This window comes from Ipomoea triloba, chromosome 3 (assembly GCF_003576645.1).
Source record: "Ipomoea triloba cultivar NCNSP0323 chromosome 3, ASM357664v1".
In the NCBI taxonomy this organism is placed as follows: domain Eukaryota; kingdom Viridiplantae; phylum Streptophyta; class Magnoliopsida; order Solanales; family Convolvulaceae; genus Ipomoea; species Ipomoea triloba.
The window spans coordinates 10,491,980-10,511,715 of NC_044918.1; the positions used below are offsets into that span (position 1 = coordinate 10,491,980).

The 19,736-nt window shown below is 39.1% G+C and overlaps 1 protein-coding gene across 1 annotated transcript; it reads right to left on the minus strand.

The window, feature by feature from the left end:
- Window positions 1-15,114: 15,114 nt before the first annotated feature.
- Window positions 15,115-17,696, minus strand: LOC116012892 (the record flags this gene model as incomplete). Its single annotated transcript, XM_031252562.1, has 3 exons — window positions 16,221-17,696; window positions 15,961-16,083; window positions 15,115-15,642 (listed from the first exon to the last, which is right to left on the minus strand). Coding segments are annotated over exons 1-3 (2,127 nt in total), but the record flags the coding sequence as incomplete, so codon positions are not given.
- Between the last annotated feature and the right edge of the window lie 2,040 nt (window positions 17,697-19,736).

A 19,736-nucleotide genomic window follows, 5' to 3' on the forward strand; every position in this document is an offset into this window, starting at 1 on the left:
CATAGTACCTTTTGGATGGTAACAGATTAGAACTAGTGGATTGTATAATGTTGTAGTATTGTAGAGTAGTTCTTTGAATTGTATAGTAATGCTGTAGATATATAAAACCCTTTTAGCCTATGCGTTTAGGCATAGTTAGTAGCCCAAACGTGGCGGTAGCACCCCGTGTGTTAAAATGTTATTTTTGCTTCCGCAATTCGAATTCCATCTTTTAAATAAGTAAAATGCCTTTTATTTCAAATACTCCAGCTTTTAAAATTGGGAGTGTTACAGCCTAGGTGTAACACCCCGGCCCGGCTATACCGTACATCCGGAGTAGTTACCGCCACATCTAGACTGAACCCTGTCCAACCTCGGTAGAGTCCATTCTAGATGCACAGGCTAAAGAAGAAAACTGCTTCACACACACACCTTCTACTTGACATAACCATATATTCACTTCAGCAGAAAGAGACAAAAGTAGCTAGATTAGCTACGAATATATATATATATACTAGAGTTGACTACTAGGGCCCCAAAACACCAAGATTGAAGTTACTTACAAACATACTAGCCAACTAAGTTTACTATGGCTACAAAAAAAATATTTACACAAAACAGGTCGTTCCAAAACAAGGAGGAGCAGGTGGATCAGGAGCGTAGCCAAGAACATAGGGGTCTTCGCCTATCAAAAACTGTGAGTAGTCATCATAGTCCATAGTCGGGAAGGTGAACTCAGATGAGCTCCCTGAGCTCATCGGGCTCCAGGAGCACACACTAGATGACATCTGTTAAATAAAAACACATTGAAGTGTAGTTAGCACGACGACTAGTTAAGGGATCCATGGGTCACCCAAAATTAAATAAAGGTTTGCAAAACAGGTATATTTAAACAAAACCTTTATTACCATTCTCCTCATTGACACTTTACCTTCAAATAGGTTATCAAGTATAGCTCTCGCAAGTAATAATCAAGAATGGAACAACAATAGAAAATCTTTGGATAAGGGATTGCTTAACAAGAAACACATTACTCAACGCATCACTAAACATTTAAGCATGTAAGCAAGTAGTGTAAATATTTTATGAACATCGCATTTAAAACACCACTCTGTACTTGAAAAGCTTCCTCATAGGGAAATTCCACTAACTTTTTTCTCAAAGAGGATTCATCAACACCCTTTCTTGCTTAAACAATCATCACATCTCTCTTTAGCGTAGCTACAGAGTAACTACATTTTCATACGAAATTCTCCACTTAGTTTCTTTGTAGAAAGCGTGAGGCCTTTGGAGTATTCTCTTGACCACTTGGATCTTCGAACTCGGGTTCAGTGGTCATCACCCAGTCTAACACTGATCCCCTGGACGTAAGGCTCGTTAAAATGATCCCTAGCTGGCCCTACTAGGTCCATAGAAACGACACCTACCCGGACTTTCTAGAGTAACTTTACTTTAAGTGTGCACACCCCCGCAGGAATACCTCATCCAAACGAGTTATATAGTACCCGGCGAATAGACTTCGCTCCTTCCGTATGAATGATCATACTAAATATAACAACCTTGGGCAAGGGCACTTTAAGCCACCCGAAGGCTAATCAAGGTCCTCCTCAACTTTACTAGAAACTAAGGGTTTGAAAACATTTTCCCTTCCTTCTCATCTTTCTTGAATCAAAAATTACTTTTTGGACATATTCCACAAAACCAAGTTCCAACTTGAAAACATTCAACACTCTTAACTTTGTCCAAAAGGTTTATTTCTCAAAACATTTTGATAGCACACTAATCACCATACACCAGGGTAATAAAGTGTAACTATCCCACATTGTTCCATTATCACATCACATATGTACATAATACTTCATATATGTATATAGGCAATCAACATAACGCCTCACCTAATTTAGGCATACTCACATAAAAGTTCACATACTACCCATATACATAGTATAATTTCCACAATACTCATACGTATAGGTATACAAGGTTAACATATATATCACATATATGTATATATAAATAATACAACATTTTATTTTAATTATACATACATACTCATTAGGCATGTATACCCATATACACACATATACACGATTTTACATATACATACATCACACGTATATACATATATACATATACCATACTTATACGTACATACATATATCATATAATACACCTAGCATCTCCAATTTAGATATTGGGCATATTAACTACCACATCTCCTCAACACAACAATTTATTCCTATACATTATGCAAAATACAATTTCATATATACTATTCATACAATCATGTACACAATATTTCCACCTAGATCTCATCATATTTCAACCAAAAATCAATTATCCAATTTCAAGTGACCTTAACCTACTTAAGGTATTCCTTACCTCGAGAAAGTTTACTAACACCGTAGAAGCAAATCTTGGACTTTTTTCCCCAAATTTCACTCAAAACCCTAGGTGAAAAATTAACATCATAACAACAAATAGAGTTAATTACCGAAATGGTCCCTTGACTATAGCGAAATTACCGATTTGATCCTCGACTATTATTTTTACTTAATTAAGTCCTCAACTATGAAAATATTACCCAATTTGATCCTCTGTTTAGTCAGCCGTCAATTGTCTGTCTAAATTGAGGGTATTTAGGGAATTTCAGTCCTCCATCATCTTCAACAAGATAACCCATCCAGCGCCCTCGACATCTTCTTCTTCCTTGCTTGCTCCTAGGACTGTCGTTGCTTGGCAGCATCAACTGTAACACCCCAATTTTCACATCTTGGATTTATTACAAAATCCTTAAAATATAATACGTTGCGGAAGCGTCTAACCAGCAGAAAACTGGGTGTTACCGCCACGCTTAGGTATCTTTCCTATACCTAAACGCTAAGGCTAAACTTACAACCTCAAATAACCATATCAATATCCAGATATGTACATATGGAAATAATCCTTCCAGAGTGTCTATTCTAGGATAGAGTAATCTTCAACCTCGACTCCCATCTTATTCAGAGCTCATCGGCTACAGGAGTCCACACTAATCTGCAACTGATAAGAACACATTGAAGTGTAGTTAGCGCGACGGCTAAGTAAGGAAATCCATTTGTCACTTAAAAGTAGACAAAGGTTTGAAAACATTTAGTGAAACAACATCCACTCGTCTCGTAAGACAAAATCATTTCTTTCTCAAAGACGTTACAAAATAACTCTTTTCTCGTCTTTAAAACTTCCTTAGTTTCATATAGTAAGAGTGAGGCCTACAACCTCGGGCCATGGCACTCCAGCCCTCCCGTAGGTTCCTCCCTTATCCCAACCCCGGGCCGTGGCACTCAAGCCTTCCCGTGGGCACCTCTCCTTATCCCAACATGACGACATAACGGCGAATAGACTTCGCTCTAACAATATAATATAACGACCACTGGGCAAGGGCACTTAAAGCCACCCGTGGGTCAATCAAGGTCCTCCTCAACTTACTTTAGAAACTACGGTTTTGAAAACATGATTCTTCCTTCAATTTTTCTTACTCAAATCATTTCTTTTGGACATATTTCACCAATGAGTCCAATATTTGAAATCGGCTACCTCTTTAGCCCCTGAAGGATTTTCAAACATCATTTTCTCAAACAATAAGGTTTTGACAACCTTTATATCAAAATAGCATACGTTTTTCAACGTAAGTTTTCATAAACATTTTTGGATACACTTCATATGTCCATCTCACACTTAAAATCAACCAACATCCTTAACTATCGTCCTCAACAACTTCCACTATGATCAACACCATTAGATCATAACTTGAGGATATCGTACATCCAAATATATATAAATTCTAATAGGTAAGGTCATTGCCTAACCATAACCCAAAAATCATGAGATTATCATTTAATCTCCATCATTAATCCACGTCCTTAGCATCACCTAATCACCATTAACTCACTAACTACCTCACAATTATCATTAACACATCCATAATCATACTAAGCTTAATTCAGAAANATAATTTTCATGTAAAAATTCCTAATCATGTAATTTCCTAGCAATTGTCTACCTTCAAGTGATTGGGCCAACTTAAGGGATTCCTTACCTCAATAGAAGCTTTTAAACCAAAGTAGTTGCTAGCTCCTTTCTTGAATTCAAAGACCCTAAGAATATCACCATAATAACAATATTTTTCTTATATTAAACATCAACACTTTAAATGCTAGAGATGATTGAACCATTAAAGCTTAAAGTCTTACCTAGACTTGGTCACTTGAGTTGGGAATAAGTGAGTGGGAGCTTTAGATCACAAGGGCAAGACTTAGAAAATTTCCTCCTTCTTCTACCTTTGTGTATTTTCGAAAATGGAGTGGAGAGAAGAGAGAGATGATCACATTTGCTAGACTAATCTTTTCTTTCTTCCTTTCCTTAGGGTAAATTCGAATGGGAGTGAGGGAGTGGGATGATGTGAGTGATTAGGCTAGATTTACTCTTGAAGATCAAGCAACCAAGTACAAGCCACCATACCTCATTAATGTTACAATCAAGATCAAATCTTAGTTCTAGGATTGGATTGCCACATGTCAACACCCTATTAATCCCTTATGAAGACATTAGTCTAATTGGCCAGTTTAAGCTTAAATCAGATGAATGTTCGGAGGATCATAACTTAATTCGGGAAGATTCTAATACCAAAATTATCCTAAAAATATTCCCGTCGCAAATCACCAAGTTTGGGAATTTTTCGGTATTCCGCTAAATATAGGTACAGAGTTCGTAACAACTTATCCCTTACAGTCCATTTGAAATTTTTCTTGAACTAACTAGAAATTCAGGCTTAATCGTATAATGCTTAAAAACCCAAATTCTAGAAAATTCGAACTGAATCTATATCCTTAAAATTTTCTCGGTTCGTGACTGGTACGTAGGTTCGCAGCTTAATAACAACTATACTCACTTATAAAAATTCTTTTGAAATATCTGAAGATCATAACTTACGAATGTCAACGCCTTAGGATAAAATAATGTTAGGAAAATACGGGGTATTACATCAACACCCTCCTTACTCTTATTCATCTCTTTCAAACGTTTGAGTTTCATCTTGTCCCTCAATGTCCTCCTCTACATCAAGCTCCTTGTCGCTATAGTCATCCTCTACCACCATCTCGGGTTCAGCCTCAGTAGTTGGAGCAACCATTTCAACCTCCTTGAGAGGGGCCATGAACGAATCAAGATTATTACAACACCCCATATCATCAAACATCATCATTTGATCTTCATAGTCCTAGCAACCTCTAAACCCAATAACACAATTGGGATTCAACAAACAAACCTGCAAATTCAGTAATTAATCCCTCGCAGTGCCCCCGCAATGGTAATTGGTAAAGACCGCGCAAAAAGCCTTCTACAATGAGACAACAAAACAAGTTTTTGTAAAGGTGGAGTGAGCTGGGGAAACCATCTAGTGGAAAGGATACGATGATAGATGTGTCTAGGCAACAGTGTTCTAGCCACACATAGAGGGAGTTTGTCAGCTCAAAGTGAGAATTGGGATTTTTTGTTAGACCCATTTATCTAGCACAAACATAGTTTTTAGGATGCTTTTGGATTGATATTGACATTAAATTTACCTTTATTATTTCATATATTTACAATAGGTTTACTCAAATCTTAATATTTTGTTTCAAACATATTTTTATTTTATTGTAAGAGAGAAGGTAAAGAGGGTGGNATAATTTTCATGTAAAAATTCCTAATCATGTAATTTCCTAGCAATTGTCTACCTTCAAGTGATTGGGCCAACTTAAGGGATTCCTTACCTCAATAGAAGCTTTTAAACCAAAGTAGTTGCTAGCTCCTTTCTTGAATTCAAAGACCCTAAGAATATCACCATAATAACAATATTTTTCTTATATTAAACATCAACACTTTAAATGCTAGAGATGATTGAACCATTAAAGCTTAAAGTCTTACCTAGACTTGGTCACTTGAGTTGGGAATAAGTGAGTGGGAGCTTTAGATCACAAGGGCAAGACTTAGAAAATTTCCTCCTTCTTCTACCTTTGTGTATTTTCGAAAATGGAGTGGAGAGAAGAGAGAGATGATCACATTTGCTAGACTAATCTTTTCTTTCTTCCTTTCCTTAGGGTAAATTCGAATGGGAGTGAGGGAGTGGGATGATGTGAGTGATTAGGCTAGATTTACTCTTGAAGATCAAGCAACCAAGTACAAGCCACCATACCTCATTAATGTTACAATCAAGATCAAATCTTAGTTCTAGGATTGGATTGCCACATGTCAACACCCTATTAATCCCTTATGAAGACATTAGTCTAATTGGCCAGTTTAAGCTTAAATCAGATGAATGTTCGGAGGATCATAACTTAATTCGGGAAGATTCTAATACCAAAATTATCCTAAAAATATTCCCGTCGCAAATCACCAAGTTTGGGAATTTTTCGGTATTCCGCTAAATATAGGTACAGAGTTCGTAACAACTTATCCCTTACAGTCCATTTGAAATTTTTCTTGAACTAACTAGAAATTCAGGCTTAATCGTATAATGCTTAAAAACCCAAATTCTAGAAAATTCGAACTGAATCTATATCCTTAAAATTTTCTCGGTTCGTGACTGGTACGTAGGTTCGCAGCTTAATAACAACTATACTCACTTATAAAAATTCTTTTGAAATATCTGAAGATCATAACTTACGAATGTCAACGCCTTAGGATAAAATAATGTTAGGAAAATACGGGGTATTACATCAACACCCTCCTTACTCTTATTCATCTCTTTCAAACGTTTGAGTTTCATCTTGTCCCTCAATGTCCTCCTCTACATCAAGCTCCTTGTCGCTATAGTCATCCTCTACCACCATCTCGGGTTCAGCCTCAGTAGTTGGAGCAACCATTTCAACCTCCTTGAGAGGGGCCATGAACGAATCAAGATTATTACAACACCCCATATCATCAAACATCATCATTTGATCTTCATAGTCCTAGCAACCTCTAAACCCAATAACACAATTGGGATTCAACAAACAAACCTGCAAATTCAGTAATTAATCCCTCGCAGTGCCCCCGCAATGGTAATTGGTAAAGACCGCGCAAAAAGCCTTCTACAATGAGACAACAAAACAAGTTTTTGTAAAGGTGGAGTGAGCTGGGGAAACCATCTAGTGGAAAGGATACGATGATAGATGTGTCTAGGCAACAGTGTTCTAGCCACACATAGAGGGAGTTTGTCAGCTCAAAGTGAGAATTGGGATTTTTTGTTAGACCCATTTATCTAGCACAAACATAGTTTTTAGGATGCTTTTGGATTGATATTGACATTAAATTTACCTTTATTATTTCATATATTTACAATAGGTTTACTCAAATCTTAATATTTTGTTTCAAACATATTTTTATTTTATTGTAAGAGAGAAGGTAAAGAGGGTGGAGACAAGAGGATTGATGATTGTTTGCTTTTAATATTGTTCTTCACTTGGCCTGGCTTAAAAAATATTATTCTTCACTTTTGGTGTGCTTAAGTGTCTGTCTGTCTACTCATTAATGAAAGAATTGAACTAATGTATTATTTATATTAAAAAAATTGTGAGAACAATAATAAAGGTAAGCGAAATAAAGGGACGTGAAAATTCACAAAACAATCGTAAAAACAAACATCATTTTCACAAATTCGTTGAGGATAAGCAGGCATGGTCCGCATGGAGGAATGGAAAGAAATCTCCCTCCTTTGTCAACATCCATTGATGGGGTGAATTTATGGTGTATATTGCAGTGGTGTGAGGAAGGAGATGGAGGAAGTTGGTAAAATGACAATTTTGCCCCCATTATTGACAGCCTACTAACANATAATTTTCATGTAAAAATTCCTAATCATGTAATTTCCTAGCAATTGTCTACCTTCAAGTGATTGGGCCAACTTAAGGGATTCCTTACCTCAATAGAAGCTTTTAAACCAAAGTAGTTGCTAGCTCCTTTCTTGAATTCAAAGACCCTAAGAATATCACCATAATAACAATATTTTTCTTATATTAAACATCAACACTTTAAATGCTAGAGATGATTGAACCATTAAAGCTTAAAGTCTTACCTAGACTTGGTCACTTGAGTTGGGAATAAGTGAGTGGGAGCTTTAGATCACAAGGGCAAGACTTAGAAAATTTCCTCCTTCTTCTACCTTTGTGTATTTTCGAAAATGGAGTGGAGAGAAGAGAGAGATGATCACATTTGCTAGACTAATCTTTTCTTTCTTCCTTTCCTTAGGGTAAATTCGAATGGGAGTGAGGGAGTGGGATGATGTGAGTGATTAGGCTAGATTTACTCTTGAAGATCAAGCAACCAAGTACAAGCCACCATACCTCATTAATGTTACAATCAAGATCAAATCTTAGTTCTAGGATTGGATTGCCACATGTCAACACCCTATTAATCCCTTATGAAGACATTAGTCTAATTGGCCAGTTTAAGCTTAAATCAGATGAATGTTCGGAGGATCATAACTTAATTCGGGAAGATTCTAATACCAAAATTATCCTAAAAATATTCCCGTCGCAAATCACCAAGTTTGGGAATTTTTCGGTATTCCGCTAAATATAGGTACAGAGTTCGTAACAACTTATCCCTTACAGTCCATTTGAAATTTTTCTTGAACTAACTAGAAATTCAGGCTTAATCGTATAATGCTTAAAAACCCAAATTCTAGAAAATTCGAACTGAATCTATATCCTTAAAATTTTCTCGGTTCGTGACTGGTACGTAGGTTCGCAGCTTAATAACAACTATACTCACTTATAAAAATTCTTTTGAAATATCTGAAGATCATAACTTACGAATGTCAACGCCTTAGGATAAAATAATGTTAGGAAAATACGGGGTATTACATCAACACCCTCCTTACTCTTATTCATCTCTTTCAAACGTTTGAGTTTCATCTTGTCCCTCAATGTCCTCCTCTACATCAAGCTCCTTGTCGCTATAGTCATCCTCTACCACCATCTCGGGTTCAGCCTCAGTAGTTGGAGCAACCATTTCAACCTCCTTGAGAGGGGCCATGAACGAATCAAGATTATTACAACACCCCATATCATCAAACATCATCATTTGATCTTCATAGTCCTAGCAACCTCTAAACCCAATAACACAATTGGGATTCAACAAACAAACCTGCAAATTCAGTAATTAATCCCTCGCAGTGCCCCCGCAATGGTAATTGGTAAAGACCGCGCAAAAAGCCTTCTACAATGAGACAACAAAACAAGTTTTTGTAAAGGTGGAGTGAGCTGGGGAAACCATCTAGTGGAAAGGATACGATGATAGATGTGTCTAGGCAACAGTGTTCTAGCCACACATAGAGGGAGTTTGTCAGCTCAAAGTGAGAATTGGGATTTTTTGTTAGACCCATTTATCTAGCACAAACATAGTTTTTAGGATGCTTTTGGATTGATATTGACATTAAATTTACCTTTATTATTTCATATATTTACAATAGGTTTACTCAAATCTTAATATTTTGTTTCAAACATATTTTTATTTTATTGTAAGAGAGAAGGTAAAGAGGGTGGAGACAAGAGGATTGATGATTGTTTGCTTTTAATATTGTTCTTCACTTGGCCTGGCTTAAAAAATATTATTCTTCACTTTTGGTGTGCTTAAGTGTCTGTCTGTCTACTCATTAATGAAAGAATTGAACTAATGTATTATTTATATTAAAAAAATTGTGAGAACAATAATAAAGGTAAGCGAAATAAAGGGACGTGAAAATTCACAAAACAATCGTAAAAACAAACATCATTTTCACAAATTCGTTGAGGATAAGCAGGCATGGTCCGCATGGAGGAATGGAAAGAAATCTCCCTCCTTTGTCAACATCCATTGATGGGGTGAATTTATGGTGTATATTGCAGTGGTGTGAGGAAGGAGATGGAGGAAGTTGGTAAAATGACAATTTTGCCCCCATTATTGACAGCCTACTAACAGATAAGTTAACAGAGGACTAAATTAGGTAAATATTACATAGTTGAGGACTTAATTGGGTAAGAATGATAGTCGAGGACCAAATCAGTAGTTTCGCAATAGTCAAGGGATCATTTTGGTAATTAACTCCAACAAATATTAAGAAACTAAGCTTAGATTCAAGGTCTAGGAAGGAAAATAAAGCTTTCTACCGAATAAAATTAAAGTTTTACCAAAAAGCTTGAGACTTGTGAAGAAACTTTGGCTATGGAAGGTGAAGCTTTAATGGAGGAAAAAGATGATCTCTCTCTCTCTCTCTTCTCCTTGTAATTTTCGTCCAAATGAAGAAGGAAGGGGAAAAAAATGGCTTTATAATCTTAATCCACTTGGTTGACTAGTCTCCTCAACATGTGGTAAATAATTGTGACAAGTGTCACTTTCCTATGGTTTGATCTTGAAAAATATCTTAGATAGACTGATCGGGATTAAAACAGATGAATTCTCGGTAGAAACTAATTTAAATCAAATAATTTTCAAAACCAAAAATTTATCCCAGACTGAAACTCAAATAATTTTCAAAACCAAAAATTTATCCCAGACTGAAACTCAAAATTGGGCTAGGTTCGGTACACCGCCCCAGACTGAAACTCAAAATTGGGCTAGGTTCGGTACACCGCAAAATTTAGCGATTCAAAATTGGGCTAGGTTCGGTACACCGCAAAATTTAGCGATGTACGATCAAAATAAATTTCCACTGCTTATGGGCTAATTTAATTAAATAGGAAATTCAATAATAATAGTATGGTGTCTAATAATCCATTTCCTAGGACTATCGGGTCCGAACACCAGTTCCTAAAATTCTTACGGTTCTTGACCGGTACGTACGATCAGTTCCTAAAATTCTTACGGTTCTTGACCGGTACGTACGATCGCAGCTTAAAATTCTTACGGTTCTTGACCGGTACGTACGATCGCAGCTTATTAACAACTATTTTCTTGACCGGTACGTACGATCGCAGCTTATTAACAACTATTCTAACTAGCAAAAATTATTCTGAATATCTATGAATCATAACTTTTGCATGCCAATGCCTTAGAATAAAATAAAATTTAAACCTCCCCCTTTTTTTCTTTTTTTTTTTTGAAGAAAATATTTCGGGGTATTACATTCTACCCCCCTTAAAAGAGTTTCGCCCTCGAAACTAAGGTTAACCATACTTATTGAAATAGAAGCTTCAATTTAGAAAGAGATAAAGGTTCTCTTTTACCTTGCTCAAACAGTGTAGGGTATCGCGTTCTCATTTCATCTTCCAACTCCCATGTGGCTTCTTCCCCCAAATTCATTTCATCTTCCAACTCCCATGTGGCTTCTTCCCCCAAATGGTTTGACCATAAAACTTTCACCAACTTTATGGACTTCCTATGGTTTGACCATAAAACTTTCACCAACTTTATGGACTTCCTGCGGGTATCCCATAAAACTTTCACCAACTTTATGGACTTCCTGCGGGTATCCCAGGTCTTAGTATCCAATATTTTCATCGGTTTTTCTTCATATGATAAGTTCTCATCCAACGTCACCTCCTCAGGTTGGAGTACATGCGATGTATCATACACGTACTTCCTTAATTGCGACACATGAAATACATTGTGTACTCGATCCATGACCGCAGGTAGTGCTAATCGGTATGCTACCTTTCCGATCCTCTCAAGGATTTCATACGGTCCTATATATCTTGGACTCAATTTTCCTTTCTTACCGAACCGCATTACTCCCTTCGTAGGAGATATTTTTAGCAATACCTTATCACCTTCTTGAAATTCCAATAATTGCCTTCTTTGATCAGCATAAGACTTTTGTCGATCCTGAGCAACTTTCATCCTTCCTTGAATCAACTTGACCTTTTCTGTCATTTCTTGAAGACATTCGGGTCCTAATGTCACAGAATTAACCAAATCTTCCCAACATAGAGGGCTTCTACACTTCTGTCCATATAAATCTTTATATGGTGCCATTTGTATACTTGCATGATAACTATTATTGTAAGAAAACTCGATTAGGTCCAAATGTTCCTCCCACGATCCTTGAAAGTCCAACACACAAGCCCTTAACATATCTTCCAAGGTTTGTATGGTCCTCTCAGTCTGCCCATCAGTCATAGGATGAAAAGCAGTACTAAGTTTCAACTTCGTTCCCATAGCTGCTTGCAAAGCTTGCCAAAATTGTGACAAGAATCGAGAGTCCCTATCAGAAACGATATCCTTGGGTATTCCATGATACTTAACCACCTTGTTCACATAAGCCTTTGCCAATTGAGTCATAGTCCAAGTTTCCTTCATGGCAATGAACCTTGCTGTCTTGGTAAGCCTGTCTACTATTACCCATATCTTATCTTTCCCTGACCTTGTTAATGACAATCCTCCCACAAAATCCATAGAAATAGAGTCCCACTTCCACTGAGGAATCTCTAACGGTTGTAGTAAACCCTTGGGTTTACTCCTCTCTGCCTTAAACGGTTGTAGTAAACCCTTGGGTTTACTCCTCTCTGCCTTAACCTTCTGGCAGTTTAAGCACTTGGCCACAAATTCAGCCACGTCCTTTTTCATGCTTAAGCACTTGGCCACAAATTCAGCCACGTCCTTTTTCATGCTTGACCACCAAAAGTTTTGTTTCAGATTTTTGTAAAGTTTGTCTCCTCCAGGGTGAACTGAATATGGGGTATAGTGACCTTCTTTCATTAGCTGGTCCATTATCTTCTTACGACCTGTAGGTATAACCCATCTGCCTTGAAATCTAACACTCCCATCTGGTGTAACTCAAATGAACCACACTTTCCATCAACCATTTTCTCATTGAGTTTATTCACCCCATCGTCTTCTCCTTGTGCTTGTTTAATTTCTTCAAATAGGTTTGGAGTGACCGACCGGTGATATAATTTCATCTCTTGTTCCACTTGACTACCCATTCTTATTTCCAAATTGAGCCTTTGAATGTCCTTGCATAATTGCTCGGGCAATACCCAAAGAGCGTGATTTGACTTCCGACTCAATGCATCTGCTACCTTGTTTGCTTTGCCTTCCTGGTATTGGATTTCCAAATCATAATCCTTGATCAACTCCAACCATCTTCTTTGCCTCAAATTGAGATCTCTCTGAGTGAAGATGTACTTTAAACTCTTATGATCCGTAAAGATCTTACAAGTAACTCCATAGAGGTAGTGTCGCCAGATTTTGAGAGCAAACACCACAGCTGCTAGTTCTAGATCATGGGTTGGGTAGTTAGCTTCATGTGGTTTCAATTGACGAGATGCATAAGCTATTACCCTTCCATGTTGCATCAAGACACATCCCAGTCCTTTATGAGACGCATCTGTGTATAGTTCATAGCCTTCCGTTCCAACAGGCAAGGTTAACAGTAGGGCAGTTGTTAACTTCTTCTTGAGTTCCTGGAACGCATGCTCACACTCTTCACTCCAACGGTACCTGGTAGTCTTTTTGAGCAAATTTGTCAATGGTCTTGCTATCTTCGAGAAATCCTGGACAAATCTTCGGTAATAGCCTGCCAATCCTAAGAAGCTTCAGACCTCCGTGACCGATTTGGGTGCTTCCCATTCCATTACAGCTTTTATCTTAGTTGGGTCCACTGCTATTCCTTCCTTGGTGATTATGTGACCAAGAAATGCTACTTCCTCCCTCCAAAATTCGCACTTAGACAGTTTCGCAAAAAGTTTCTTTTCCCTCAGCATTTGCAATACTGTCCTAAGATGTTCTTCGTGCTCCTCTGGTGTCTTTGAGTACACCAAGATATCGTCTATAAAGACAACGATGAACTTATCTAGATATGGAAGGAAAATCCTGTTCATCAAGTCCATGAAAGTCCCTGGTGCATTTGTTACTCCGAACGGCATGACGGCAAATTCGTAGTGCCCATATCTAGTCCGGAATGCTGTTTTGGGAATATCCTGCTCCACGACTCGCACTTGGTGATACCCTGACCGTAAATCAATCTTTGAAAATACTCTAGCTCCCTTCAACTGATCGAACAGATCGTCGATCCTGGGCAATGGGTACCTGTTCTTCACTGTGACCCGATTGAGTTCTCTATAATCGATACACAGTCTCAGGCTCCCATCCTTCTTCTTTACAAANGGCAGTTTAAGCACTTGGCCACAAATTCAGCCACGTCCTTTTTCATGCTTGACCACCAAAAGTTTTGTTTCAGATTTTTGTAAAGTTTGTCTCCTCCAGGGTGAACTGAATATGGGGTATAGTGACCTTCTTTCATTAGCTGGTCCATTATCTTCTTACGACCTGTAGGTATAACCCATCTGCCTTGAAATCTAACACTCCCATCTGGTGTAACTCAAATGAACCACACTTTCCATCAACCATTTTCTCATTGAGTTTATTCACCCCATCGTCTTCTCCTTGTGCTTGTTTAATTTCTTCAAATAGGTTTGGAGTGACCGACCGGTGATATAATTTCATCTCTTGTTCCACTTGACTACCCATTCTTATTTCCAAATTGAGCCTTTGAATGTCCTTGCATAATTGCTCGGGCAATACCCAAAGAGCGTGATTTGACTTCCGACTCAATGCATCTGCTACCTTGTTTGCTTTGCCTTCCTGGTATTGGATTTCCAAATCATAATCCTTGATCAACTCCAACCATCTTCTTTGCCTCAAATTGAGATCTCTCTGAGTGAAGATGTACTTTAAACTCTTATGATCCGTAAAGATCTTACAAGTAACTCCATAGAGGTAGTGTCGCCAGATTTTGAGAGCAAACACCACAGCTGCTAGTTCTAGATCATGGGTTGGGTAGTTAGCTTCATGTGGTTTCAATTGACGAGATGCATAAGCTATTACCCTTCCATGTTGCATCAAGACACATCCCAGTCCTTTATGAGACGCATCTGTGTATAGTTCATAGCCTTCCGTTCCAACAGGCAAGGTTAACAGTAGGGCAGTTGTTAACTTCTTCTTGAGTTCCTGGAACGCATGCTCACACTCTTCACTCCAACGGTACCTGGTAGTCTTTTTGAGCAAATTTGTCAATGGTCTTGCTATCTTCGAGAAATCCTGGACAAATCTTCGGTAATAGCCTGCCAATCCTAAGAAGCTTCAGACCTCCGTGACCGATTTGGGTGCTTCCCATTCCATTACAGCTTTTATCTTAGTTGGGTCCACTGCTATTCCTTCCTTGGTGATTATGTGACCAAGAAATGCTACTTCCTCCCTCCAAAATTCGCACTTAGACAGTTTCGCAAAAAGTTTCTTTTCCCTCAGCATTTGCAATACTGTCCTAAGATGTTCTTCGTGCTCCTCTGGTGTCTTTGAGTACACCAAGATATCGTCTATAAAGACAACGATGAACTTATCTAGATATGGAAGGAAAATCCTGTTCATCAAGTCCATGAAAGTCCCTGGTGCATTTGTTACTCCGAACGGCATGACGGCAAATTCGTAGTGCCCATATCTAGTCCGGAATGCTGTTTTGGGAATATCCTGCTCCACGACTCGCACTTGGTGATACCCTGACCGTAAATCAATCTTTGAAAATACTCTAGCTCCCTTCAACTGATCGAACAGATCGTCGATCCTGGGCAATGGGTACCTGTTCTTCACTGTGACCCGATTGAGTTCTCTATAATCGATACACAGTCTCAGGCTCCCATGATTGAGTTCTCTATAATCGATACACAGTCTCAGGCTCCCATCCTTCTTCTTTACAAACAGTACCGGTGCGCCCCAAGGTGACACACTTGGCTTTACAAACAGTACCGGTGCGCCCCAAGGTGACACACTTGGTCTGATGAATCGTACCGGTGCGCCCCAAGGTGACACACTTGGTCTGATGAATCCTACCGGTGCGCCCCAAGGTGACACACTTGGTCTGATGAATCCTTTCTCCAAGCCCCAAGGTGACACACTTGGTCTGATGAATCCTTTCTCCAATAACTCTGCCAATTGAGCCTTTAACTCTTCCATCTCTTTTGGTGCCATTCAATAAGGCGCTTTTGAGATTGGCGCGGTTCCTAGTACGAGATCAATAGTGAATTCCACTTCCCTCTCCGGCGGCATTTCCGTGAGATCCTCTGGAAACACGTCGGGAAATTCACGCACTACTGGGATTTGATTGATCTCAGGTTCTTCCATCTCAGCATCCTGCACCAAGTAGAGGTACACTTCACACCCTTGGTGAGCTACTTCCTCAACTTCTGCATTGTCATCAACTTGGGCTCGGGTTGCCTCTCAATCCCTCGGTAGGATATTCTCTTCCCATTTGGTCCTCGTAGGACAACCTTTCGCTCATTACAAACAATTTGAGCCTTATACATATCCAACCAATCCATTCTGAGTACCACATCGATGCCCTCTAGCTCAAAACGAATAAGATTTCCGGGACAATTGAATCCCGCAATTTCTATCGAAATGTTGTCATATCCATCCTTATAGGCTACCACCATCCCCGAGGCAGTTCTCACATTTAAGTCTAACTTACTAGTAGGCCATAACTTCAATCTATCCGCAAATGTAGATGATATAAAGGAATTGGTAGCTCCCGTATCAAATAATACTGAACCAAGCACCGAGTTTATAAGAAATGTACCGGTTACGACGTCGCCAGCCTGAGCCTGAGCGCTGTTGACGACGTAGATTCGTCCTTGGTTCCCTGTGCTGCTTTCTCCCATTGGCGACTTCCCTTTATCATTCGGACCTGTAGCCGCATTCGTTGGCCTCCCCCGGTTCACTTGTGGAGAATTAACTCCCCTGTTTCCTGACTCCGCAGGTTTCCGGCCGTTGTTCCCATTGAATCCTCCTCCTTGCCTGGTATTCTGCGAGGAGTTCCGGAGGTTTTCCACCCTGGTTTGGCACTCATAGAATTTGTGTCCTAAGAGGCCACACTTGTAGCACGTTATCCTCACCCCTTGACAATTTTCTCCAGGATGGCTCTTTCCACATCTGCTGCAAGAAGATTGTTTCCCTTGGTCTGTTCCTCCCCTCTTCTCTCCTTGCTTTGGTTGAAATTTCCCTTGGTTAGGCTTCCAATCATCCACCTTGAATCTCCTCTGTTTATCATCAGCTTTTCTGTTGTACCTGCCGTAAACTTCCTGTTGATCCAAGTACACTTGGTACTGATCCGATGCCCGATTATATGCCTGCTTGAGAGTGGAGCACATGAATGGTGCGATTGCCCTTCTCACGTCCCATTCCAGTCCTCGTACAAATCTTCTTGCCTTGCTTGCCTCGTCCGGCACAATATCTTGAGCAAACCTCATTAGCTCCACATACTGGTCATAGTAGACCTGAACAGTTTCTCCTTTCTGCTTCAGTCGCAAGAATTCTTCGCACTTGATTCCCTTGATTCGTTCCGTGTAAAATTGTCCCCTCAATTCCTCCTTGAATTCCTCCCAGCCAAAGTCTGGGTTTTGCAGGAGTTCGGGTCCAGCTGCTGCCCACCAGTTATCTGCGGCCTTCGTCAAGTAATAAACCGCAGAAGAGACTCGTTGATTCGCCGGGCAATTTACTGCGTCAAGCAGTTTATCGAATGTCCGTATCCATTCTTCCAAAACCACTGGGTCATCTTCTCCCGCATAGTTCGGTGGGTGTCTACTTGCTATGGCTTTAGCAAAGTCGACCTGAGGGTGTCCCTGATTTTGATTCTGGGCCTGCTGAGCCATCATAAACTCAGCCATCTGTTCCATTGCCAAAGCCATACGATCCATTGCCGTGGTGGCGTCGTCACGTCCCGCAAGTACATTTCGTCTTGGCGGCATTTTCACTAAACGATCGTTTCGAGTTAGCTTCCGAAGTATAAAAGTTACTAAGAAGTTAGTTAACTAAACAGTTAGAAGTATAAAAGTTACTAAGAAGTTAGTTAACTAAACAGTTAGTATAATAAAAGTTACTAAGAAGTTAGTTAACTAAACAGTTAGTATAACAGCTTCTCAAGTTCACTCAGTTAACTAAACAGTTAGTATAACAGCTTCTCAAGTTCACTCACAGCAATCATACGAAATGATGAACACATATAAGAATGCACAAGTATCAGTCAGAGTATTTAGCAACCAGAATCAAGAGATTCTGTAAAGTAGAAGTGGAATACCCCCTTTTTACGTTGCCTGGCCTCCGTTCCAGCTCTGCTCCGAAACTTATACTCATTAGGCTGGAATAACGACTTAGGTTGGTCTTAATAAGCTGACTCGAAACTTAATTAACTTGAAACTCACTGACTTGAAACTAGGGTTCAAGGGTTTCACAGCTTAAACTCCAATCTAACCTCCAAAGATTCAACCGCTCTGATACCAACTAGTAACACCCCGGCCCGGCTATACCGTATATCCGGAATAGTTACCGCCACATCTAGACTGAACCCTGTCCAACCTCGGTAGAGTCCACTCTAGATGCACAGGCTAAAGAAGAAAACTGCTTCACACACACACCTTCTACTTGACATAACCATATATTCACTTCAGCAGAAAGAGACAAAAGTTGCTAGATTAGCTACGAATATATATATATACCAGAGTTGACTACTAGGGCCCCAAAACATGAAGATTGAAGTTACTTACAAACATACTAGCCAACTAAGTTTACTATGGCTACAAAAAAATATTTACACAAAACAAGGAGGAGCAGGTGGATCAGGAGCGTAGACAGGAACATAGGGGTCTTCGCCTATCAAAAACTGTGAGTAGTCATCATAGTCCATAGTCGGGAAGGTGAACTCAGATGAGCTCCCTGAGCTCATCGGGCTCCAGGAGCCCACACTAGATGACATATGTTAAATAAAAACACATTGAAGTGTAGTTAGCACGACGACTAAATAAGGGATCCATGGGTCACCCAAAATTAAATAAAGGTTTGCAAAACAGGTATATTTAAACAAAGGCCCTGTTTTGTAAATAATCAGCCTATCAGCCAATTTTGGCTTATTTGATCACTATTAGTTGTATGGTTAATAAGCTTTGTGTAACTCCAAAATGCTAAAATTCAAAAGGCTACTCAAAGCAGCCTTTTCAATTGGCTTTTTGAGAAAAGAAATTATACCAAATAGCTATCAGCTAACATCCAATTTATCAAACAACTTTCTACAATCAGCTAATATTATCAACAAATCATACCTTCTAACCCAAACAGCCAACCCAATCAGCCAACAACCATTTACCAAACAGGGCCAAAACCTTTATTACCCTTCTCCTCATTGACACTTTACCTGCAAATAGGTTATCAAGTATAACTCTCGCAAGTAATAATCAAGAATGGAACAACAATAGAAAATCTTTGGATAAGGGATTGCTTAACAAGAAACACATTACTCAACGCATCACTAAACATTTAAGCATGTAANAAAGTTACTAAGAAGTTAGTTAACTAAACAGTTAGTATAACAGCTTCTCAAGTTCACTCACAGCAATCATACGAAATGATGAACACATATAAGAATGCACAAGTATCAGTCAGAGTATTTAGCAACCAGAATCAAGAGATTCTGTAAAGTAGAAGTGGAATACCCCCTTTTTACGTTGCCTGGCCTCCGTTCCAGCTCTGCTCCGAAACTTATACTCATTAGGCTGGAATAACGACTTAGGTTGGTCTTAATAAGCTGACTCGAAACTTAATTAACTTGAAACTCACTGACTTGAAACTAGGGTTCAAGGGTTTCACAGCTTAAACTCCAATCTAACCTCCAAAGATTCAACCGCTCTGATACCAACTAGTAACACCCCGGCCCGGCTATACCGTATATCCGGAATAGTTACCGCCACATCTAGACTGAACCCTGTCCAACCTCGGTAGAGTCCACTCTAGATGCA